Here is a 25,351-nt window from a genome sequence, read left to right on the forward strand (position 1 = left end):
TCATGGCTTATCTGACTGCATGGAATGGCTGGTGAATACAGACAAAATGCCAGGACTTGGATTATCTATCAAACACTTGGGTGTTAGCTGATCAGGTAAAATAAGCATGCTCCCAAACCTACCACCCTTAAAAAACAAGCCACTGACACAGGTTTTAGGGATATTAACTCAGGGACAGGTTTCAGAATTGGATGTGGCCAGTTACCTGGGAAGGGTTTGTTTGGGGCCTGTGGCAATGACAAAATAATAGAGTGCCCTTGGACTCCTGGCCCCAGCTCTGAAGGATGCAGTGTGATGGAACAGCAATGATATGTGGCCTACAGTGCCTTACAACAGGTGGAAGACATTACAGCAGGCATACCTGAGTCATCAAGCCACAAGAAGAATGACTGTTTAGAGTCAAGACAGCTGTGCGCGCATGACACACAGGGCATCCATTGGTACTGATAGGGAGCAAGGATCCCACTTTGCCAGCAATGAAGTTCATTTATAGGCTGTGCTGATAAGAAGTCATATACTGGTGTTTCCACCTGCCTCACTACCCTATCACTGCGAGACTAATGGGAAGAATGAAGGGGCTACTTCAACAATAGTTGAGGTTCCAACACATGGACACACCCAGGAACAATTGTCCCAGTGCCTGCGCCATGTTAACCCAGAGGCAACCAGCCCACACCATCTGACTTCAACTGCTGCCCACTGAAGGACCACTGCCAACTATGGGTCAGGACAACAACTCACTTCTACCCTGGCCACAGGGTCTATGCTGAGGGGAACACACTATAGAGGGGCCGTGGGACTGGCAGGTAAGTCCCCAGTGCTTTGGTTTTGCTGCATCGTGGGGAATAGGATTAAAAAAGGACTTACAGGTTTCATTTGTCTTCTACCTGGCCCCTCTTAAGGCTCCTAAGGACTAATCTGGGCCTCTACTGGAGACAAGCACTGTTGTGTTGGATTGGCCAGAGTTCATTTGGATTTTTCTGTAAGATGTTATGGAAAAACCTGAAATATTTTAGGCCAACCCAATATTAACACTGTGGTCTGTTGTTACGCCACCTCTCCTGGATTTGGTCCTGGCTGTGGGCGCTGAGGGTGAAAGGTGGGATGGTGCTGCTGGCCAGGACAAAGCCACGGGCAGGGGTGGTACGACCTAGAATGCTGTTACTGCTTGTAGTCTGCTTAATGGTCATGATCTTCCTATATTGTGTCTGTTAAACATCTCACATTTCATCCTTAGTCTGACCAGAGGGAATCTGTTCCTACCATACAACAGTGATGGCCACACTGTAAAATGAGTCTGACTGCTGGGTAGACAGTGAGATGCTCTTGTTGCCCTCTGGACTTGCATGGAAAACTGACATAAGCGCCTGGCTTACTCTTGATACTCTTTAGCTGTTGGTGTCTCTACTGCATTTGTGGTTTCTGGGTTGCAGTGTACCTCTACATATCTCATGTCAGGGATATCTCAGAAAAGGGGTGAACCAACACGGTAAGGGACTTGCAGGGTATAGAGGAATGGAATGCATGGTTAGGTCATTCAAGATGGCTGTTCTCTTGTTCTCTGTTCATCCCCTGCTTGACCAGTCCCTGCTTCACTCACATCACTGTCCAATCCTCTGAATCATAGGGCTTAATCAGTAACTGCCTACATGCTTGCCCCCTGCCCCAGCTGCTGGTTTCCCTGGTAACTGATGAGTTAGACTGACATCAATACTCCCTATAAATGATAGCCTCTTTCTCCCCCAAGTAACAAAGATTGCCATGTACTTCCTGCCTGCCATCTATCAGACATAGTGTGGTGTGGCTCCAGAACCTTTGTTTTGGACGTGCTTATTCCCAATAAGTGAAGTTGCTCAGTCATGTCCGACTCTGCAACCCCATGGACTGTAGCCCACCAGGCTCCTCCATCCATGGGATTTTCCAGGCAAGAGTACTGGAGTGGGTTGCCATTTAGGTATGACCTAGATCAAATCCCTTATGATTATACAGTGGAAGTGAGAAATAGAGTCAAGGGACTAGATCTGATAGACAGAGTGCCTGATGAACTATGAACGGAGGTTCGTGACATTGTAGAGGAGACAGGGATCAAGACCATCCCCAAGAAAAAGAAATGCAAAAAAGCAAATGGCTGTCTGAGCCTTACAAATAGCTGTGAAAAGAAAAGCGAAAAGCAAAGGAGAAAAGGAAAGATATAAACATCTTAATACAGAGTTCCAAAGAATAGCAAGAAGAAAGCCTTCCTCAGCGATCAATGCAAAGAAATAGAGGAAAACAATAGAATGGGAAAGACTGGAGATCTCTTCAAGAAAATTAGAGATACCAAGGTAACATTTCATGCAAAGATGGGCTCAATAAAGGACAGAAATGGTAGGTACCTAACAGAAGCAGAAGATATTAAGAAGAGGTGGCAAGAATACACAGAAGAACTGTACAAAAAAGATCTTCACGACCCAGATAATCACAATGGTGTGATCAGTCACCTAGAGCCAGATATCCTGGAATGTGAAGTCAAGTGGGCCTTAGGAAGCATCACTACGAACAAAGCTAGTGGAGGTGATGAAATTCCATTTGAGTTGTTTCAAATCCTAAAAGATGATGCTGTGAAAGTGCTGCACTCAATGTGTCAGCAAATTTGGAAAACTCAGCAGTGGCCACAGGACTGGAAAAGGTCAGTTTTCATTCCAATCCCAAAGAAAGGCAATCCCCCAAAATGCTGAGAGTACTGCACAACTACACTCATCTCACACACTAGTAAAGTAATGCTTAAAATTCTCCAAGCCAGGCTTCAGCAATACGTGAATAGTGAACTTCCAGATGTTCAAGCTGGTTTTAGAAAAGGCAGAGGAACCAGAGATCAAATTGACAACATTTACTGGATCATTGAAAAAGCAAGAGAGTTCCAGAAAAACATCTGTTTGTGCTTTATTGACTATGCCAAAGCCTTTGACTCTGTGGATCACAATAAACTGTGGAAAATTCTGAAAGAGACGGGAATACCAGACCACCCGATCTGCCTCTTGAGAAACCTGTATGCAGGTCAGGAAGCAACAGTTAGAAGTGGACATGGAACAACAGACTAGTTCCAAATAGGAAAAGCAGTACGTCAAGGCTGTATATTGTCACCCTGATTATTTAACTTACATGCAGAGTACATCATGAAAAACGCTGGGCTGGAAGAAGCACAAGCTGCAATCAAGTTTGCCGGGAGAAATATCAATAACCTCAGATATGCAGATGGCACCACCCTTATGGCAGAAAGTGAAGAAGAACTAAAGAGCCTCTTGATAAAAGTGAAAGAGGAGAGTGAAAAAGTTGGCTTAAAACTCAACATTCAGAAAACTAAGATCATGGTATCCAGTCTCATCAGTTCATGGCAAATAGATGGGGAAACAGTGGAAACAGAGGCTGACTTTATTTTTTTAGGCCCCCAAATCACTGCAGATGGTGATTGCAGCCATGAAATTAAAAGATGCTACTCCTTGGAAGGAAGGGTATGACCAACCTAGTTAATTAGTTCAGTCGCTCAGTCGTGTCCGACTCCCTGCGACCCCATGAATTGCAGCATGCCAGGCCTCCCTGTCCATCACCAACTCCCGGAGTTTACCCAGACTCAGGTCCATCAAGTTGGTGATGCCATCCAGCCATCTCATCCTCTGTTATCCCCTTCTCCTCCCGCCCCCAATCCCTCCCAGCATCAGGGTCTTTTCCAATGAGTCAACTCTTCACATGAGGTGGCCAAAGTATTGGCCAAAGTATTGGAGTTTCACCTTCAACATCAGTCCCTCCAGTGAACACCCAGGACTGATTTCCTTTAGGATGGACTGGTTGCATCTCGTTTCAGACCAACCTAGAGAGCATTTTAAAAAGCAGAGACATTTCTTTGTCGACAAAGGTCCATCTACCCAGGGCTATGGTTTTTCCAGTAGTCATGTATGGATGTGAGAGTTGGACTATAAAGAAAGCTGAGCACAGAAGAATTGATGCTTTTAAACTGTGGTGTTGGAAAGACTCTTGAGAGTCCCTTGGACTGCAAAGAGATCCAACCAGTCCATCCTAAAGGAGATCAGCCCTGGGTGTTCATTGGAAGGACTGATGTTGAAGCTGAAACTCCAAATACTTTGGCCACCTGATGTGAAGAGCTGACTCATTTGAAAAGACCCTGATGCTGGGAAAGATTGAGGGCAGGAGGAGAAGGGGATGACAGAGGATGAGATGGTTTGATGACATCATAGACTCAGTGGACATGGGTTTTGGTGAACTCGGGGAGTTGGTGATGGACAGGGAGGCCTGGCGTGCTGCGGTTCATGGGGTCGCAAAGAGTCGGACATGACTGAGTGACTGAAATGAACTGAACTGAACTGAATTCCCGGTAAGCTGTTAATGTCTCTGTTGCTGTCCCTGGGCTCTTTCAGTCTCCAGGCTGGGCAACTCCAAGGTTTGCGGGTCACAGGGAGCAGCCCAACAGGTGTTTTCTTGTGGTTGGAATTGTGAACCATATGCTGAAAACCAGGCTTCCTATTTCACCTGCTCCTCTTGGCACCGGCAGAGGAGCAGTCCAGCTTGGAGTATAAACACCTGGGAGGTAATTTGTATCAAAACACTTTGTGATTTTGTTATAGAAGGTCACATGGACTCTTCCAATTTTCTGGGAAGTAGAGCTTCTCTCACAGCACTTTTTCCTCTTATCTCCCTGTTTTTAGCCCAACCCATCAAGTACTATATGGGAATAAAACAGGTGATTCTAGCCCATTTGTTCCCTGGGAGGCAGTCTGCATGGTCTTCAGTGGAGCAGCTGTCACCTGGGGCTTGAGGTTTTGGCAACCAAGATTCTGGCTATGACTTATTCCAAATCCTCTAAATCCCATCTCCTAGGTTTTCACAGAGCCAGGCTCAGAAAATATTCCATTCCCTCCCTTTATACAGTCAGACTTGAGTTCATACCATTCTTTACACTTAGTAACCTGATTTTCTCCCATTTTTCTTCCCCCCAATATAATAGAAATAATTCTTGAGATAACAGTTTGTCATTTAAATGGAATATACATTTTTCAGTCACCTATAAGATTCAACTACAGAAATATGAATTTCCCTCTAACCTCCTAACCCTCTATTCAGAAAGGAAATGTGTCTTTAGAATGAAAGAAAGATCACAGATGTATTAGTTTACTGAGGCTGCCATAACAAAGTAACACAAACTTGGTGGTGTGTATAACAATAGAAATTTATTCCCGTATTGTTCTGCAGGCCAGGAGTCCAAAATCCAGGTGCTGGCAGGATTGTGCTAGAGGGGATTGTCCTTGCCCTTTCAGAGACCCTTGGCTGTGGCTGTGTTCCCTCCAAGCCCAGTCTCCACGGTGCGTCCCTTATGAGGTCTCTTGTCATTGGATTTAGGGCCCACAGAGACAACCCAGGGGGCTCTCATTATCTCAAAACCTGAAGTTAATGACCACTACAAAGACCTTTTTTCTACATAAGGTCCCACTTACAGGTTCTGGCAACTAGGATGTGGACATAGGATTTGGGAGCCACCACTCAGGAAGCAGGGAGCTTCTTAAGGGCAGTTCTAATACATATTGAATCTTTAGCTACACAGGCTCCTATTCTTCTCAGATCTGGGGATGCCACATACCTCTTCCCAGTTTGATCACATAGATGTTTTTTAAATGGAAAAGAGCATGGAGTTTGGATTTAGATGGTGTGACATTTTAGACTAGGTTCCACTGATTTCTAAGCTGTGTGACCTTGGGGAAGTTACTCTAAACTTTAATTGTATAATTTTGAAATGGGATTAATATCAACTTCAGAGTAACTGGGGGTTAACTGAAATAACGCAATGCATGAATGCATTAGAATGCTTTTGGTTGCAAGAAAATGAATACAGTGTTTCACCCAAAACTTTCACAACATTGTTTATTAATCCTCTATACATCTATGTGATCAAACTGGGAAGGGGCACGTGGCATCCCCATATTGGAAAAGAATAGGAGCCTGTGTAGCTAAATATTAATCCTCTATACTTTTAATTTAAAAATTAAAAGTTAAAAATTAAAAAATTACAGTGTCTTAAATGGAAGTGTTAGCTGCTCAGTTGTGATCGACTCTTTGTGACCCCATGAACTGTAGCCCAGGAGGCTCCTCTGTCCATGGATTTCTCGAGGCAAGAATACTGGAGTGGGTTGCCATTCCCTTCTCCAGGGGATCTTCCTGACCCAGGGATCGAACATGTGTCTCTTATGTCTCCTGCACTGGTAGGCAGATTCTCTACCACTAGTGCCACCGGGGAAGCCCCTTCAATGGAAAGGTTATCTTATTAAGTTTAGAGAGAAGTTATCCCAGGATTGATTTGGCAACTCAGGTTCAAGCCATCCTTTGCTCTATTGTCTTTACTGTGTGGTAATATTTTCTCCATGGACACCAAGTGGGTGATATTTAATAAAACCCCTATTAAGTATGCTGTGATGTATTACCCAACTAGATCTCCCTTGGGACCAAGGAACTCAGATGCCGTTGGCCTCTAATGGCTTATAACTGGCTCCTGCTGCCAGAATGCCCTTGGCTGAAGGAGGCTGGTTCACCCAAGTTTACACCCACTCCCAGGCAGCAGCTCATATCCAGTGTTGGTCAATGTGAGAGATACAGAATCTTGATCCTCTTGCTGAGTTGGGACAGCCTATCAGGGGCATTCCAGCTCCATAGCTCCTGATGGACAGAGGCCTTTGCAACTGCATCATAGTTCAAATTCTCCCTCTGCCCAACCCTGCTTCCCTCACTGCTCACAGGCATTATTCCAGAGAGTACCCCTCACTCAATCTCCTGCGTGAAAATCCAGAGTCTCACTATGTGCTTCATGGGCATGTCTATCTGTGATACCAAGAGGAAGGGGGCTTTAAAATGAGGGTTTAGGAACTGGGCCACCTGTTGGCCAGCTGGCAATGAGCCCCTGGAGTGTTATAGTCACACAACTGTTAAAACTTCTATTAGAGTTGAATTAGGTTGAGATACTAGAGGAAGGGAATTTACTAGTAGGGGCAATATCTCAGGTGCTTGAGAGATTTGGGGAAAATAATTATAAGGATAATGGAATCTGGATGGGTGTTGCTGGAGACTGTTAGCGTATTAAGAAAGACAATAAGGCAAAGTGTGAAAGTAAGAGGGACTCCTTGGCAGCATATAGAGACACAGCCAGATGGCAGAAAAAATTAGAATTGGGCCCAGGACTTAGAAAAGCATAGCTCTAAGAAAGAAAGAGTTTTCAACACTTATAGAGCTGCCATACCAGCATTAGGGTCCTGATCAATGCATCTGAAACCTTGAACCCTTACATCTCCTGCAATTCTCTGGGCCTGCGGCAGTGACATATTCCTCCCCATTAAAAGCTGGGACTGTGCCCTTTGCTTGAAGATAGCACAGAAATTTCTGCCTGGTGAGGAAACACATGCCTGCTTGAGTTCTACCCCACCTCCCCTCCTGGCTACCAGACCTATAAATAGGATCAAGTCACAGCATAAACCAGCCAGAGACATGCTGGGCCTGCTATGAGAGGAAAGAGACTATAGGCCAAAAGTGTGGCAAAGACTAATGTATACAGGAGCTGGGGGATTATACATGGGGCTTGATACTAAAGGTGCTTATGGGGATAAAGGAGGAAAAGAAGTGGTTTCCATTCACATGGGTTAGATCATTGAGTATGTTTATGGCTTTGCCCTAGGACTAAATTAACTCTCTTGCTATTTTTATTGTGACCTGGACCATCTGTATATTCCTCAGAACATCACACTAGTTCATTGTATCCATAATACCATGTTAGTTGAACTGAAAGAGTAAGAAGTGACATTTGTTCTCTGGAGAATGGTAGACAGACCCATCACAGACCTACCATATTGGTGAAGTTTTTAGGAACCCAGTGGTCTAGGGCAAAATCTGTCCAACTACCTATTTTTGTAAATTTTAATTAGGATACAATCAGGCCCATTTGCTTATATAGGTCATGGTTGCTTTCATGTTACAGTGGCAGAGTTGGGTAGTTATCACAGGTTATCTGGCCCACAAAATCTTAAAATATTTACTCTGGCCCAGAAAATGTTTCTGATCTTTAATCTTGGGCATTCCAGGATATCCCTTCAAAAATAAAAAACATATTACTGCACTTTAAATTTTCTACCGCTAAGAATAAAACAGTGCCTAGTAATTTAATTTTAGAGGCATTATATTATACTGAAAGTGGAAGTGTTAGTCGATCACTTGTGTCTAACTCTTTGAGACCCCATAAAGTGTAGCCCACCAGGCTCCTCTGTCCATGGGATTCTCCAGGCAAGAATACTGGAGTGGGTAACCATTCCCTTCTTCAGGGAATCTTCCCGACCCAAAGATGTAAGATGGGTCTCCTGCATTGCAGGCAGATGCTTTACCACCTGAGCCATCAGGAAAGCCCTATATTACACTGGGATATCCCAATGGGAATATTCATCTAATCCATTTACTGAGACAAGGAAGGCTTCCAGTTTTACATGAGGCCCAGAGCAGTAAAAGGCTCTGTAGCAGGTTCAGGCTGTACAAATATTCCTGCTATTTGGGCCATATGAATCAGCAGACTCTGTGATATAAGAGGAGTCACTAATTGTGGAAGATATGGGACTTGTGGTAAGTCCCAGTAGGAAAATGACAAGATAGACTCCTAGAATTCTAGAGAAAGTCTATACTATCTGTGTGGAGAATTACTCACCATTTGAAAAATAGCTCCTGGTGTGTTACTAAGTCTTGGTGAAGATGAATGTCTGACTAAGAGACAACAAGGGACTTTGGTGAAGCTAATTGCTCATTATGAGCTGGTTTCTATCAAATCTGTCAAGTATTAGGGTCTGGCGGCCTAGCAGCAATTTGTTGTAAGATGGAGATCATGGACCCAGGATTAGGCACAAGTTGGCCTAAAGAGAACAAGAAAGGCATATGGCATCAACCTCCATGTCATACACTACCGCTTCTTCAGTACTTCTCATGGCCATAAGAGCCACCCTCTTATGACAGTGGTGAAGGGAAACTCTCCTAATGAATAAAGCTTTAAGAAATGCACCAAAGGTTCATATACTTTGGGCAGGGTGGGTGGGAAAAGTGACTTTAGGTAATATAAACTCCTGTGCTGTGTGCTCATTTGTGTCTGACTCCGCGACTTCATGGACTGTAGCCCACTAGGCTCCTCTCTCCATAGAATTTTCCAGGCAAGAATGCTTGAGAGGGTTGCCATTTCCTCCTCTAAGGGATCTTCCTAACCCAGGGATTGAACCCAAGTCTCCTGTGTCTCCTTGGAAGCCCATCAGTGGCAAATGGCTGGATTGGTTGGTAAGGATTCTGTAAAGAGAAAGGTTGGAAGGCTGGGGAGAAAAAAGAGGCTTATGAATGGATCTATGTATATTAATCATGTTTTAAATATTCTGTATTTTATGTTTTGACATCTTAGGGGCCTTAAAGACCCAGAAAAATATTGCTCCTCCTACAGAGAGCTAGTACCTGAAGACAGAAAAAGGGCCAACTTCTTTTGACTTTCCCTACTGATAGAATAAAAATAATGCATTCAGCAGGGAAAAAACAAAAACAAAAACAACTTACTTGACAGCATGCCTCTCATATGCAAGTCAATCACCTCCTTACTGAACCCTGAAACACCCAGCCCATATTTCTCCTGCTCTATATCAATTCAAGGCCAGGAACCAGAGATCTAGAGACAGCTCCTGTGCCCCAAAGACTGCTGGGATTATTCAAACCAGCCAGCCCTAACTACTTACTCTGCCCTGCCTTTCCAGTGTTTCAGTTCAATTCAGTCCCTCATTTGTGTCCAACTATTTGTGACCCCACGGACCAATGAACACTTGCCTTTAGGATAGACTGGTTGGATCTCCAAGGGACTCTCAAGAGTCTACTCCAACACCACAGCATCAATTCTTCCTTGCTCAGCTTTCTTTACGATCCAACTCGAGACATACATACATGACTACTGGAAAAACCATAGCTTTGACTAGATGGATCTTTGTTGGCAAAGTAATGTCTCTGCTTTTTAATATGCTGTCTAGGTTGGTCATAGCTTTTCTCCCAAGGAATAAGTATCTTTTAATTTCATGGCTGTGGTCACCATCTGCAGTGATTTTGGAGCCCAAGAAAATAAAGTCTGTCACTGTTTCCATTGTTTCCCCATTCATTTGCCATGAAGTGATGGGACCGGATGCCATGATCTTAGTTTTCTGAATGTTGAGTTTTAAGCCAACTTTTTCACTCTCCTCTTTCACTTTCATCAAGAGGCTCTTCGGTTCCTCTTTGCTTTCTGCCATAAGGGTGGTGTCATCTGCATATCTGAGTTTATTGATATTTCTCCCAGCAATCTTGATTCCAGCTTGTGCTTCATCCAGCCTGGCATTTTGTATGATGTACTCTGCATAGATGTTAAATAAGCAAGGTGACCATATAAAGCCTTGACGTGCTCCTTTCCCAATTTGGAACCAATCCATTGTTGCATTGGAAAAGGAAATGGCAACCCACTCCACTATTCTTGCCTGGAGAATCCCATGGACAGAGGAGCCTTGTGGGCTGCCATCTATGGGGTCGCACAGAGTCAGACACGACTTAGCAGCAGCAGCAGCAGCAGCCATTGTTCCATGTTAAGATATAACTGTTGCTTCTTGACCTGCATACAGATTTCTCAGGAGGCAGGTAGGGTGGTCTGGTATTCCCATCTCTTGAAAAATTTTCCACAGTTTATTGTGATCCACACAGTCAAAGGCTTTGGCTTAGTCAATAAAGCAGAAGTAGATGTTTCTCTGGAACTCTCTTGCTTTTTCTATGATCCAACAGATGTTGGCAATTTAATCTCTGGTTCCTCTGCCTTTTCTAAATCCAACTGGTACATCTGGAAGTACTCAGTTCACGTACTATTGAAGCTTAGCTTGGAGAATTTTGGACATTACTAGCGTGTGAGATGAGTGCAATTGTTCGGTAGCTTGAACATTCTTTGGCACTGCCTTTCTTTGGGATTTGAATGAAAATTGATCTTTTCCAGTCCTGTGGCCACTGCTGAGTTTTCCAGATTTGCTGGCATATAGAGTGCAGCACCTTCACAGCATCATCTTTTAGGATTTGAAACAGCTTAGCTGGAATTCCATCACCTCCAGTGTCTACCCCAACAAAACCTAGGCTTTTCTCAACCTTCTGCTTCTGCCTCCTGACTGAAACTTATGTTTCCATTGTGGCCCTGCATGGCATGCCCCCTTTTCTCAGGAAATGTGGGTACTAAAATTCTTCTTTCAATGGCATTGACCTCTCCATTTTGTCACTCAGTCATCTTTATAAGTTAAAACTTGGACACAAGTCTCTGTGGGAATGGTCATTAAATATGAATATTTTTGTATTGCATATCATATCTACCAAAGGGTATCAGCCATGGAAGAGTCATTATCCAATCAAGTAGACAGAATGACTTGGCCAGTTGATATCAGCCAGCTTCTGTTATTGGCAATCCTAGTGCTGGCACAATGAGCTCATGAATAGGGTAGTCATGGTGGCAGGGGTAGAGGCTACGCATGAATCCCAAAGCATGGGATCCTGCTCTCCATTACTGATAATAACTGTTGCTAACAAATATCCACCTTTCTAGTAGTAGAGACCAATATCAAGTGAGACATTTATGGCTCAAATGCTTGAGAAGATTAATCAGCTGCTTGGCAGAAAACTGAATTCATGGACCCCTTTTACTCTGAAAGGAGCAATGACTCATCTTAACTAGAATTGATATGAGTTTCCCTTCCGTGCCAATGGGGTCTCAGCCAGCAGCACTGTCCAACAGCTTATACAATCTCGCATAACATTACTCAGACCTCGGGACCAAAATACCTACTTTAAGGAGATGTGGCAGTTTCTAAATGACCATATGATCCACTTGCCCTAGCACATAGTGTACCATCCAGAAGCTGATGGCCTGACAGAGGGATGGAGTGCTTTTTAAAGGCACAACTGGGGCTCCAGGTTGGAGACAATACTATGCGATGATAGGGTATCTTCCTCTAGGATGTAGTACAGTCTCTAAATACTTGATTCTTCTTTGGTGCTATGTCCCCCAAAAGTAGAGCACGTGGATCTGGTAAGCAAGGAAAAGTGGAAATGGCCCCACTTACCATCATTCCTAGAGACCCACTTGGGTAGTTCATGCTTTCCCATCCCCTCAACCCTAGCCTCTGGTTATGTAGCAGTTCTATTCATAGAGAGGAGATGCTTCCACCAGGGGTTTAAAGTGAGAGTAATTTAAAGTGAAAGCTACAGGGTTGTACAATAAGCAAACTTGACAATTCTCAAGAAAAGCAGCTGTTCCCAGCCCACCACGCAGCCGAGAGAGAATCATAATCAGACCGAAACCACAGGACATTCATGAAGGGGAATGACATTGTACAACGTGACAATACTGTGAGTTTTAATTGAATGGTGGAGAGAAGCAGTGACACGTGTAAGTCAAATAATTGGATTCTTAGAAAATTAAAGATATTGAGTGCTGAAATAAAGTTCTCGTTAGACATGTTTATTTTACATGGGAGGCAGTTGAAGCAAGAGAGTTTATGAGACTGGTATAAGGCCTTGCAGGTAAGTCAATAGCAGATCCTGACCCTCAGTCCAGTGTTACCTCCATCCCCCACTGTGGACTCATAGCTCCAGTTTTCCTTTTTAACGGTGTGTGGATTCGGCCAGTATGAACTTACTCTGCATTCTACCTGCACACAATACAAAAGGCTGTTGAATAACCTACAGACATTCTAGAGGCTGGGAGAGGTCACCTTAGTATTAAAAATTCATTATAAAATCAGCCCAAATAGACAATTAAACAGACTGATGTCAACCTAATTGGCTCAAATTAATGAATGCAGATCTATTTTTAAACTTTATTTAAAGAATTTTTTTGCTGTTTGTTATTGACCCACACTTGTCTTCATTAAAAATGACAAAAGTATCAGAGGTCTCCCTTTCGTTGGTCTCACAAAACTGTTTCGAATGTCATTGACTGTTCATTTTGGATTAGCAACTGGATGCATTAATATTTAGAATGCACCAAATGCCTCAGACTAACTTCTCTAGGTCTTTGGGGACCAATAAAAGCTTATGTACATTTTGCTCAGCACATTTCCCTTAACTCAGCATAACAATTTTTTCATGGAGCTTAAATAATGCAAGTTTTCTCCTTTTATGTGCCCTTATGAAGATAAAGCATCTGGAATCACCCAATATCCAAGGACCTAAGAAATAAATCACTTTATCTTTCAGCAATATTAGGGTACATCAAATGAGCAGTATTTGGGTTTAGCATATGTTTGTTCCAGGGTGGAGCTAGTGGTAAAGAATCCAACTGCCAATGCAGGAAATGCAAGACATGAGGGTTCAATCTTTCTATGTCAGGAAGATCCTCTGGAGTAGGAAATGGCAACCCACTCCAGTATTCTTGCCTGGAACATTCCATGGACAGAGAACCCTGGCAGGCTACAGTGCACAGGGTCACAAAGAGTCAGACACGACCGAGCACACACCCACACATACACACACGTTTTTTAATTCTGGGACTGGGTCGGACTTGAAATGGAGTGAGATCATAGTAATAAAACAATATTTTAATGCACTTGTCAGGTAATACTAATGATTGCACAACGTACTCTCATTCAATCCTCCGTCAACCTTATGAGATTGGTATTATGGGAGGATTGCTAGCTTTCCCCCATTATCCATCCTCCTGTCCTTGCTCAGCTGAATACTTGTCTGCTGGAAAGAAAGACTAGAGTTCCCAGGTTTCTTTGCATCTCAGTTCAGTTCAGTTGCTCAGTAATGTCTGACTCTTTGTGACCCCACGGACTGCAGCACACCAGGCTTCCCTGTCCATTACCAACTCCCAGAGCTTGCTCAACTCATGTCCATCAAGTCTAGATGCCTAGATTCCTTGCATCTAGGTATGGCCAAATGACTAAGTTTCAGTTAAAGAGATGTAAGTGGAAATGCTGTATGTAACTTCTCATAACAGGTACCCTTCTCTCCTCTTCCTCCTCCTTGGCTAGAATACAAATGTGATACTGAAGCTTAAGCAGCTACTTTGGACCATATAGGAAGCTGTGTCTTGAGGATGATACAGCAAAATGCTAGGAGAAGACTGGGACCCAATGATTATGCAGTGACCATACCAACTCTGATTTTACTCTGAGACTTCACCTGTGTGTTAGTCACTCAGTCATGTCTGACTCTTTTCAACCCTATGGACTATAGCCTACGAGTCTCCTCTGTACATGGAATTCTCCAGGCAAAAAACTGGAGCAGGTTGCCATGCCCTTCTCCAGGGGATCTTCCCAACCCAGGGATTGAACCTGAGTCTCCTATATTGCAGGGTCTAAAGCCACCAGGGAAATCCCCACATATACTGTAGAGAAATTCTGTTTTGTCTAAGTCACTGTTATTTTGATTTTCAACTGAAGCTAATTCTAACTGATACACTTGAACTGTCTGTCCTGAGATTGGTGCTGTGGATTTTGAAGACATGAAGAAAAGATTGTAAAACGCATAACTAATAACTTTATGCTGATTACATGTGGAAAATGGTAATACTTTGGATGCCATGCTGTGCTGTCACTTCAGTCATGTCCGACTCTGTGAGAACTTCTGGACTGTGGTCTACCAGGCTCCTCTGTCTGTAGGATTCTCCAGGCAAGGATACAGGAGTGAGTTGCCATGCCATCCTCCAGTTAGGGATCTTCCTAACTGAGGGATCAAACCTGAGTCTTTTATGTCTCTTGCATTAGTAGGCAGGATCTTTATCACTAGCGCCACCTGGGAAGCCCAATATTTTGGATATACTAAATATATTCTCCTGTTTCCTTCCACTTTCAAAAATGTGACTACTAGAAAACTTTACATATGTGGCTCACATTTATATTTGGATAGTACTGCTTCGCTCTGTTTCTATATTTGCACTAAAGAAAAGATGAAATACCTGAGGCTAACAGGAGCCATTCAACTTGCCCAAGTTCCCAGATCAAGTCAACGGCAGGGCTGGATTCAAGCTCAGAAACACCTGGAGCAGCCCCAGGGCTTCCACCGCGACACCACGGTGCTTCTCAACTGGTTTCACTGGGTTCTGGCACAGGAGAGAGGTTCTGCCAATGTCTGGCACTGTCTCAGACATTCAGTTTTAAAGGTAGGAACTGCTGGCTGCTTGAAGAGTTTTATTGTTTTCCTCAAAATACATTTATAATCTGATTAATTTCATAGTCTTATTCAAATTTTTTTATTTTCCAGTATATAAAAACAGAGTAAAATTCACTGAAAAAGTGACTGAAATACAATTTACTGAATTATTCTGCTATCTTTAATTCAGAAAGAAGACAGTTAACTTGAAAACTTGGCCATAAATATGCTCCACACATGACAGAGCTGGAGACCCCCATGGCAGATCTTTCCTTGACATTTCTGGAAGCTTAAGATCTCTAAGCTCTGTGACCCAATGTGCCCTGTTGGTTGGTGCCTAGGTGATAGCATGTGCTGAATATGGCACATGTGCCGTTATCTTGGCTGTCTGCAGATCTGGCTGCCCAGGCCATGGCCCAGCAAGTTCAGTATTATTTAAATCTTTTTTCTCACTGACCTCTTGCCCACCTCTACTATGATAAAAGTGGTAGGCCTTCCCATGTACTTATTCTATGGAGAAGGGACATATTTTTTATTTGGAGATTGCCAGGCATTCTCAGCCTTTGTGATTTCTCCCTAAAGATAACTGTAGATGGGAACACCAAGCCCAACTATGGTAAAGAGACATCAACCTAGCTACCTACTGTGGGGACCCAAAGACTGCCTTTGCTTTGCTCAGAGGCCTTCCATTATTCTGCCTCCGTTTTAGAACAGACACAACTATTTTTTTGAGGTTCACAAAGACACAGCAGCCACAGTCACCAAATGAGCCTGGATGTGATCATTTTAATCTCTTTCTCTCTTTATAGAGCTGCCACTACTGGCCAGGAATGATACACAAAATACTTAATTGCCTACAGAGCTACAGCATGAAGCTAACAAGCTGCTCATTAATGCACCCATTGAGTTCTCTCCCCTTCCTGTAGATTCTGTTCCTAGTTTAGAAGCAGAATTAACAAGTTTTTTTCTAAGAGGCATATCAGTCCTATAGCAGTCAGCTCTTTGAACATTTAACTTCATCTTCCAAATCATTACAGAAAACACTTAATGGCTCTGTGCCCAGACCTGACCCCTGCAGATCACATTTGTAATGACCGTCAAAGACAGATGGATCACCATCAGCAAGTACTTTTTTCATTCAGCTTCTAAATATGAGAGTGATTGGGCAACTCTGGGTCATTAGACTTTTCTAAATTAAATTCCTTCGAAGATACATTTCACCAATGCAGTGGAAGAGCAGTATGCCCCCTATGGAGTATGCTAAGCTCAGAGGGACAAAATTCATGTTCAGATGGGATATTTGTTGAGGACAAAATGCAGAGACTGCTGCCAATGGGTTTCTTTTTCATTGTCATCCTGTCCACTAAGCATCAAAAAATGATGCTTAAACCTGATTCACATTCCAATGTAATATGCTGGCTTGTTTTCTTTTAAACTAAATCTACATGCAGTTTCTAGTTCCTGAGTTAACTTACTCTAAGCAGGCTCTCTCTATGTGTTCTTTGCTTTAGATCAGGTTCTAAACAGTTAATGTAAAAGTGTGCAGCTTCTGGTTGCAAGATATTAGGGAACTAAAGAACTCGTAATGAATTGGAGTTTTCAGCCTTACCTAGAAGAACATAAATGTGATTGTAAAAATATACACATACTGCAATAGCCAAAGGAAAACATGTTGGCTTAGACTCTACTGAAAAGCAACCAGTTTGTGACCTTGTCTTTAAATCAATTCATTAAATGTCCTTCATAGAGTCTGAATCAAGGTTCAAATGTGAGGAGGGGAGGTGGAGTGGCAATTACTTTTTAAAATCCCCCATGATTCTGATATCTTGTCTGTCCCTGTGATTGCAAATAGTCAAATTCAACATTAAGCAGTTCTCACACAAAATGTATTGACATGAAGACAAACTCATTCCCACTTATACTCGTGAAGTGCTTCCTTACAAAGCATATGTATTTGCTGCTAGTTGCAGACCCAGATCACATTAATAGAAATCCAGTGTGATCTGAAAAGGAATCAGACATCTCTGGTTTTACAGCTGTCTGGAGACAAAGGCTGTCTACCTGCTGAATTTCAAGTACTTCCAGCCTGTTTCTATGGCCTATTTTGGTCACACCATTTTTTCTCTAGATGGCGTGGAGGAAGGAGGAGGGATGAAAGCACCTAACAATACTGCTAAGGCACTCAGGCCTGCCTGTCATAGGTCTTTATTCTGGGTATGAGAAAGGCAAACTATCTTTAATTTGCTAATTTTGCCTGAGAGCTATCAACAGAGACTGAGAAATAATTTTTTTTTCAGTTTGCTTTTCAATTAAGATATTTTCCTTATTTTTTTTTTCTTCCTGACAAGCATTTATAGAGTAGTCAGGTCTAAATCTTAGTTAGGTTGGGGGTAGTGAACAAGGTTTCCAATAGTTGTGAAGGGACTGTGATAAAAATATCCAGAGATGGAAGGAAGTGTGAGTCCAAGTTCAAATCTAGAGAAAAATACAGTATATAGAAAACACATAGAGAAACACACACACTCTCAGTGCCATTTGTTCCCAGTGTTCAGTGGCTTGCTGACAGTGGTAACAGGAAGTTGTCGCCTGATATCCCTTTCCCCTTGTCTACAGAATAATGGGACTTTTAGTTGGGCCCATTTGCTCTAAGGAAAAGATATTTCAAGCCTTGGTTGTAGCTTAGGTATGACTGGATTTTGGGCAGAGAAATATGAGGAAGTAATACTACTAAATTTCTTAGAAGTGATCTTAAAGGAAGGATGTATGTTCCTTTTTTCTTCTCCCCACTAGTTGGAATTCAAGTGGTGATGGTGACAGCCAAAGCAGCCATCTTGGACTGTAAAATGATTCTGGGAATGAATAGCTGTGTGATAGAGCGAAAAGAGGAACTCATGTCCCTAACAATCACGGAGGACCTTACCACCCTTAGTCCCTCTATCTGGACATTCACATAAAGAGAAGCAAGCTTCTGTTTTGTTTATATGAATTAGAAGAAGGGTGGGATTGAGGGAGGCAATATTTTTCATCATTCACAGTCAAATCTTTTCCAAACTAATACAGGAGGAATTAGATAGATGCACGGAAGAGGGCTTGGATATCCTCATGCTGTCCTTTTGAAGTAGAGAGAGTTTAAGCACCATCACTATTTCACTTGTGGAAAACTCCTTCAGAGAGGTTAAGTTCTTCCTTCCATCTTTCTTCTGTTTGATTTCCTGTCACTCCTTTCCAACGCAGGTTTCTAGCAGGTGTAGTCCTCATCCTTGAACACTATCACACTTCACAGTACCTAACTATATTTTGCCTTTTGGTCTTATATGTTCTGTAGACTGTGAAAACTTCAGGATGGAGAATGTCTCTTTCCTAAACACTTCTCCCATTTATGCAAAACAAAGCATTACTTTTCACGGAATTCCCTAGATGTCCAGTGGTTAGGACTCTGAGCTTTCATTTCCAAGGGCCCAGGTTTAAGCCCTGGTTGGGGAACAAAGATTTTACAAGTCAAGCCACATGGTGCAGCCACTAAAAAAACAAAAACAACATGCCATAAACTCCATAATTGAATTAATTTGGAATACAGTTTTGAACCCCACTCATTTAGACAGTCTCTTCTTTAGAGAAAACATCTCCATAGGAGATTGAATTATAACACTCTCTGAAATAAGGACTCTTTAACTTGAGGAGGGGAAAGAGGGAATTTTGGGGAGTCCATCAACTCTGCAATGTTTTGTATGTGGGAATATGAGCTTTCATCTGGAGGGAAGGTCCAAAGTTTTCATCAGAATTTCAAAAAATTCGTGACACCCCTTCCCCCACTGGCCTATAGCAAAAAAAGAAAAAAACAGACAAACATTGGCTAAAATGATACCCTAAATGATAATAAAATTAGTTGTAGGATACAGGTAAAGAATAAGGCTGACTTAGACAATTCAGTTTATAACGAAGATAAATCTACATACAGACCTACATGTTTTCTATATATGTAATTAATTTTTTAAAGCAGGCTTAACTTTCTCTCCATGGTTTCAAGGAATGACCTTGAAGCCCAACCAGAGAGGCACCAAACTGAAAAGATAAAAAATAAATACACTGAGAATAAACTTAAGCAATGCTTTATTGTGACCACAAAGCACCAGTTCATATGGCATTGACACACAGAGACTGAACAAATGTCTCTTTGAACAGAGATGTAGCAAGCCCACTTTTTCAAGTTCTTAAAAACAAGTACTCAAATCAGAAATCAAACAAAGCATAGGAGCAATTAAAAAAATATTACACCATCATGAAGGAATATATATATAGAAAAATATTCTGTACTGGTAACAAGGCTTTTTGATCTATAACTCTTGGCAAATTTCTTCAGAAACAAATTATTATAAATACAAACCATAACGTGAAAAAAAATGTCTTCTTCAGAAACCAAGAACCAACTTAAAAGCAGATCTATGCAGAAAATACCATTAACCCCCATGAAAGCTAACTGAAGATAGATGGATATCCCCAAAGCACAACAGAGTTTCTCTTTCCAGAGCTACAGTTCTGCTCCTAAAGGGGCCATGATGTACGTCCATTTCCAACATGGCAGCATATCCTAGTGAAACCTTAATAAGGTCAAGTGGAGGACCCTCTATAAAAAAGGGTGTTGGCAATTCCATCCAAATAACACAAGCTCTAAGGAGCAGAGGACTTCAAGGGAGGTGCAGTCCCTTTCTCTTTTATCCCTCTCCCCAAGTTTTCTTGCTTTTGATCTTCCCTGTTACAGTTAGTTACACCTGTAACTGGAAGATGCTCATTCCATTCAGTTCTTTTTTCAAGGAATTTGGGAAAGTAATCTATAAAGAAAACCCTCCTTGTGGGGGAGGGTATCTAATCTCATCAAAGACCACTCTATTTGACTAGGTCAACAAGGTAAACCATCCTGTCCGCATGTCCTCACTCCTTCTGGCTGAGTTCAGGTTAGCCGATGGATTGCCTAGTCTATCCCATAGGATAACGTTTCATTTGATTGAAATTCTTTACATATACACATGTATGTATTCTGTTTACAAAGTTTCATCACATGAAACCAAATTCTGTCATTATGTATTTTTTGAGGTCTAAGACCCCAGTTTGACTACTAGGAAGAGTTGTGCTTTAAATGCTTTGTCTGGAGAGGTTTTACATGATACTCGTAGATTTTCAGAGCAGGCCCCAGTTTTAACTGAAGTCCTGTCAGCACATCATTTCTTGTCATCAGTAGAAGGGATTTTCCATCAATTTCCTACAATGGAAGCAGAAAGTAAAGCCAACATGTAAGTCCAAAAGTTCAAGGATAATGAAGAAAAACAGAAGGTCAAAGGAAGAAGTTTTTGTCTCCACACTAAAAACATTACTATTTTTTTTAAAACTAGTGTCCCAAATGTAATCTTCTATTTTCATCTTCCATCTTTGCCATTTATTTTGGAGTTAAATATAATCTATAGCTGATCTTGTTTTCAAGATCACATCACAAATGTCACATCTTAAAAAACTGACAGCAAGCCTGGAGTATGTACCCTGAAGGATCAAAGACGATGCTTCTGAAAGGAAGAATAACACTCTGCATTTATAAAATATTATTGAAGTTTAAGAAGAATTTTTGTCTATTTAATTCCAAAAATCACTCCATAAATTAGGACAGGCAGGAATTATCAACTTAATTTTACAGGCAAACCAAGGATAAAGGCAAAAAGTTGGCTTTCTCAGAAGTTACAAAAGAATGGCACAGAATTTGAATTCCCATCTGCCTATAGCTGAAGCCCATGTTCTTCTCATAACTCACTTCTGTTTCTCTTGACACTTAGAAGTAAATATGTGTTGTCTAGATGGGCCAGTGGGGACCAGAGTCGGGTTTTCTGAAACCTTTTCAATCAGAACAGTGGGCATTGGAAAAATGACTCACTCTCCGAGAACTTCTTTCCTGCCCTTTAAAAGGAGAACCATCCTGCTTCAATCCGAATATCAACTCTCATGCTACCTGCCGCTGCTGCTGCTGCTAAGTCGCTTCAGTCATGTCCGACTCTGTGCGACCCCATAGACGGCAGCCCACCAGGCTCCCCCGTCCCTAGGATTCTCCAGGCAAGAACACTGGAGTGGGTTGCCATTTCCTTCTCCAATGCATGAAAAGTGAAAAGTGAAAGTAAGTCCAAAAGTTCAAGGATAATGAAGAAAAACAGAAGGTCAAAGGAAGAAGTTTTTGTCTCCACACTAAAAACATTACTATTTTTTTTAAAACTAGTGTCCCAAATGTAATCTTCTATTTTCATCTTCCATCTTTGCCATTTATTTTGGAGTTAAATATAATCTATAGCTGATCTTGTTTTCAAGATCACATCACAAATGTCACATCTTAAAAAACTGACAGCAAGCCTGGAGTATGTACCCTGAAGGATCAAAGACGATGCTTCTGAAAGGAAGAATAACACTCTGCATTTATAAAATATTATTGAAGTTTAAGAAGAATTTTTGTCTATTTAATTCCAAAAATCACTCCATAAATTAGGACAGGCAGGAATTATCAACTTAATTTTACAGGCAAACCAAGGATAAAGGCAAAAAGTTGGCTTTCTCAGAAGTTACAAAAGAATGGCACAGAATTTGAATTCCCATCTGCCTATAGCTGAAGCCCATGTTCTTCTCATAACTCACTTCTGTTTCTCTTGACACTTAGAAGTAAATATGTGTTGTCTAGATGGGCCAGTGGGGACCAGAGTCGGGTTTTCTGAAACCTTTTCAATCAGAACAGTGGGCATTGGAAAAATGACTCACTCTCCGAGAACTTCTTTCCTGCCCTTTAAAAGGAGAACCATCCTGCTTCAATCCGAATATCAACTCTCATGCTACCTGCCGCTGCTGCTGCTGCTAAGTCGCTTCAGTCATGTCCGACTCTGTGCGACCCCATAGACGGCAGCCCACCAGGCTCCCCCGTCCCTAGGATTCTCCAGGCAAGAACACTGGAGTGGGTTGCCATTTCCTTCTCCAATGCATGAAAAGTGAAAAGTGAAAGTGAAGTCGCTCAGTCGTGTCTGACTCTTCGCGACCCCATGGACTGCAGCTTACCAGGCTCCTCGGTCCATGGGATTTTCCAGGCAAGAGTACTGGAGTGGGGTGCCATTGACTTCTCCGTCATGCTACCTACTTCCTCTTAATGGAGCCTCAAGAATCCAGATAAGGCAGCGAGGGGCAGGGCTGTGCCCACCGGAAATTCCCTTCCGGATTCTCCTCAGAGTCCACTGCCCACCTCCTCTCAGGTACCCGACTCCGCGGACTTGTACCGTGGAGACTACAAAACTTTGAAATGACATAAAAACAAGCTTCTTGTGAAAGAGATGAGGACCCCAAATATAGAAAGTAGTTTGAAACCTTTGGAAAAGAAGCACTGAGAAGAGTGCTGAATACAACCTTATCTTTGTTATTGTGAGGAGACGCTAAGCTAGTTCTAAGGCAGGTTCATGAGATGGATCAGCCGCGCATGCTCAGTAAACTCCACACCGTTGTACATGATTTTACCCGCCCCCCACCCCCACCACCAATGGGCAGACAAGGAGACACCGTGTGCCCCTGCAGCTACATAAAACTGTGACTCTCTCCCACACTGTCCCCAAGAGGGCCATTCCTCCATGTATATTGCCAGGCTGTGAGGAAGATGTGCTCTGAATGTGTGACTGTGTGGGAGAAACAGCATTGAAGAAATACCCTCTTTGTGATCTTAGGCAAGGGAGAAGGCAATGGCACCCCACTCCAGTACTCTTGCCTGGAAAATCCCATGGACAGAAGAGCCTGGTAGGCTGCAGTCCATGGGGTCGCGAAGAGTCAGACACGACTGAGCGACTTCACTTTCATTTTTCACTTTCATGCATTGGAGAAGGAAATGGCAACCCACTCCAGTGTTCTTGCCTGGAGGATCCCAGGGACAGCGGAGCCTGGTGGGCTTCCGTCTATGGGGTCGCACAGAGTCGGACACGACTGAAGCGACGCAGCAGCAGCAGACCTTAGGCAAGTCCTTTCCTTTGCTGTCTCCTCAGCTGATAATATGGAATATTGAGTTTTGAGAGGATTTCATCAGATACCATTCCTGCAAGTGCTCCCTGAGCTATGAGTTACATAATCACTTGTCAGTATTCCTCGACAAATCAGGGCCTTCATTTTACAATTATTTAAGGACATAGGAACTGACTTTCCAATCTTAATTATTTTCTATTTAGGCAGCTAGCAATCCCAAAGACGATCCATCAGCAAAACCTACAAGCCTGAGAGTTGTGGCAGACGACCCCTGACTCCTGGAAACCGCAGCAGCAGCGCTGGGCATTATGAGGTCACAGGAATCTGAATTACAGGTTACAGCAAAGCTCATGCTCTACCTCATGCCCTGAGATGAGTAGGGATTCACTGGGGATGCTTCACACAACAGCAAAGCATTCCCTGCTCTCCATTTTTCCTTTACTGCTGTTTGCCTGTACTTAACTTACCACATATTTTAAACAGGCACCAGGAAGAGATGAAACTGCTTTCATTTCTATACAAGAAAACTTCCTTGACTAACTGAAAATGAAATTTTTTATATCTTTGTTGGCAAAAAGTCCTTCTACAACTCAGCATTTCTGTCAAAAGCCAAGTACGTCTGTGAAAAATGCTGAAATTTCGATTTTATTTAAGACAAAATGGAAAATTATGTTTCACGCTCCAATTTGATTTTCCTTTGTTTGGTAGCCACACTTCAGTTCACCTCAGATGAGGGTTTGTAAAAGAAAACTCCATCTGGAATTCTTCATTTGAAAATTTTGGAAATGAATAGAATTCATATGTATAACAAAACTTAAACCATAACTATTGCAGCTCAACTGAAAAGGAGTGGAGATGGCATAATAGAAATGGGATCTTTCAGGTCAAACAAACTGCAGTCTGAACTCTGTCTCCACAACTTATTGTGTGGCTCTGGGTAAGGGACTTAACTTCCCTGAGCTTCAGCTTCCAAGCTTGTAAAATGGAAATAAACCCCTGAAGGATTTGGTAGGTTAAAAAATGATTCACGTAAGGCACCTAGCACAGTGTCTGACATACAGGATGTTTTCAATGATTACCAAGTGGAAAAGTATAAGCTTTGAAAGAAATGGGATGTGTCCCTGTTCCAAACCCATCTTCTGCTTCCTTTCTGGAAGTGTTCTCCCTGCCTGAAAGCTACACTTTGCCAATGGGATGCAGGCATATTCTTGTTCAAGTTCAGAAAATCCACTAAGATTAAAAAAGTTCAAAGATTACATAAAAATGTGTCTTATAAAAATCACAAACATAGGAAAGTTCCCTATTTTAGATTAGATTAGGAAAGCTAATCATTTGTTATATAACTTCTATAAAAGCTTGCAAGGCAAATGAAGCCCAAATTTTGCCAGTCAGCACAGTATACTAGCATGGCATGAGACTGGAAATCAGAAGACAGAGGTTTCTAATGCAGACACCATCAGTAACTTTCCACAAGGAAATGCTCCTCTGGAGTCTAGTTGTATATAAATGAAGGAGTTGGAGTGTGACCAGATCCAGTTAGACAAACAAAAACATCCCATGATTTTGTCTTAACAATCCAAAACAAAAATATAATTAACGCCTTGGGATTTTGTTTATGTTCCTGGGTTAAGTGGTAATCATTTGTTAGTTTCAGTGAAACTTTTTCCATTGCTTCTGTTTTCACGTTAGAATAACCAAGTGCCTGCTGGGCAATAAGACTCAAAATGCTTGCCTACTTAAAGTTCCTGAAATACTCATGCATGGAAGTAAGGTTTAGAGATGACAGGTGTAAATTTCCAATGAGGGCAAGAACCTAGATCTAAAAATAAATGAGTAGAATCCATAGATGTTACAGCTCAGTAGATAAGCCTGTATTTTAGAGTAAGAGGCTATCTCATTGCTTATTAGGTGGGGCCTGGGGCAAGTTACTTAATCTCTCTAAGCCTCATTTCCTTATTTGATGGGGGAAAGCAGTACTTCACTGCTGAAAAGATTATTGAGATAACACATGTGAAGTGGAATTCCTGATTTCTACTGAGCATTTGATAAAATGCTGGCTATTTTTAGAAGCATATTTAAGCAATCTTCACCCATTTACTTTTCACTCTAACAACATTAATCTATATATAGGTGACTCTTTCAACTA

General features: G+C 42.1%; 1 protein-coding gene and 2 long non-coding RNA genes across 9 annotated transcripts in view; 1 reads left to right on the forward strand and 2 right to left on the reverse strand.

The window, feature by feature from the left end:
• Window positions 1–291: 291 nt before the first annotated feature.
• LOC145506155 (uncharacterized) lies at window positions 292–24,106 on the forward strand. Its single transcript, XR_014053582.1, has 2 exons — window positions 292–806; window positions 23,409–24,106. It is a non-coding gene; the product is annotated as an uncharacterized LOC145506155 (long non-coding RNA).
• Window positions 12,535–18,428, reverse strand: LOC145506154 (uncharacterized). Its single transcript, XR_014053581.1, has 2 exons — window positions 14,996–18,428; window positions 12,535–12,743 (listed from the first exon to the last, which is right to left on the reverse strand). It is a non-coding gene; the product is annotated as an uncharacterized LOC145506154 (long non-coding RNA).
• SAMD13 (sterile alpha motif domain containing 13) overlaps window positions 19,283–25,351 on the reverse strand; it is a 46,903-nt gene continuing 40,834 nt past the window's right edge. For all 7 annotated transcript variants that reach the window (XR_014053580.1, XR_014053579.1, XR_014053577.1 and 4 more), the window contains one exon: window positions 19,283–20,446. Coding sequence is in view for 3 of the 7 variants with exons in the window: in XM_081490127.1 (XP_081346253.1) it covers window positions 20,303–20,446 (144 nt within the window). In the remaining 4 variants the exon portion in view is untranslated. The remainder of the gene's footprint in view (window positions 20,447–25,351) is intronic.

Source organism: Giraffa tippelskirchi, chromosome 5, assembly GCF_054371585.1.
Source record: "Giraffa tippelskirchi isolate mGirTip1 chromosome 5, T2T-mGirTip1v1.2.pri, whole genome shotgun sequence".
Taxonomy (NCBI): Eukaryota; Metazoa; Chordata; class Mammalia; order Artiodactyla; family Giraffidae; genus Giraffa; species Giraffa tippelskirchi.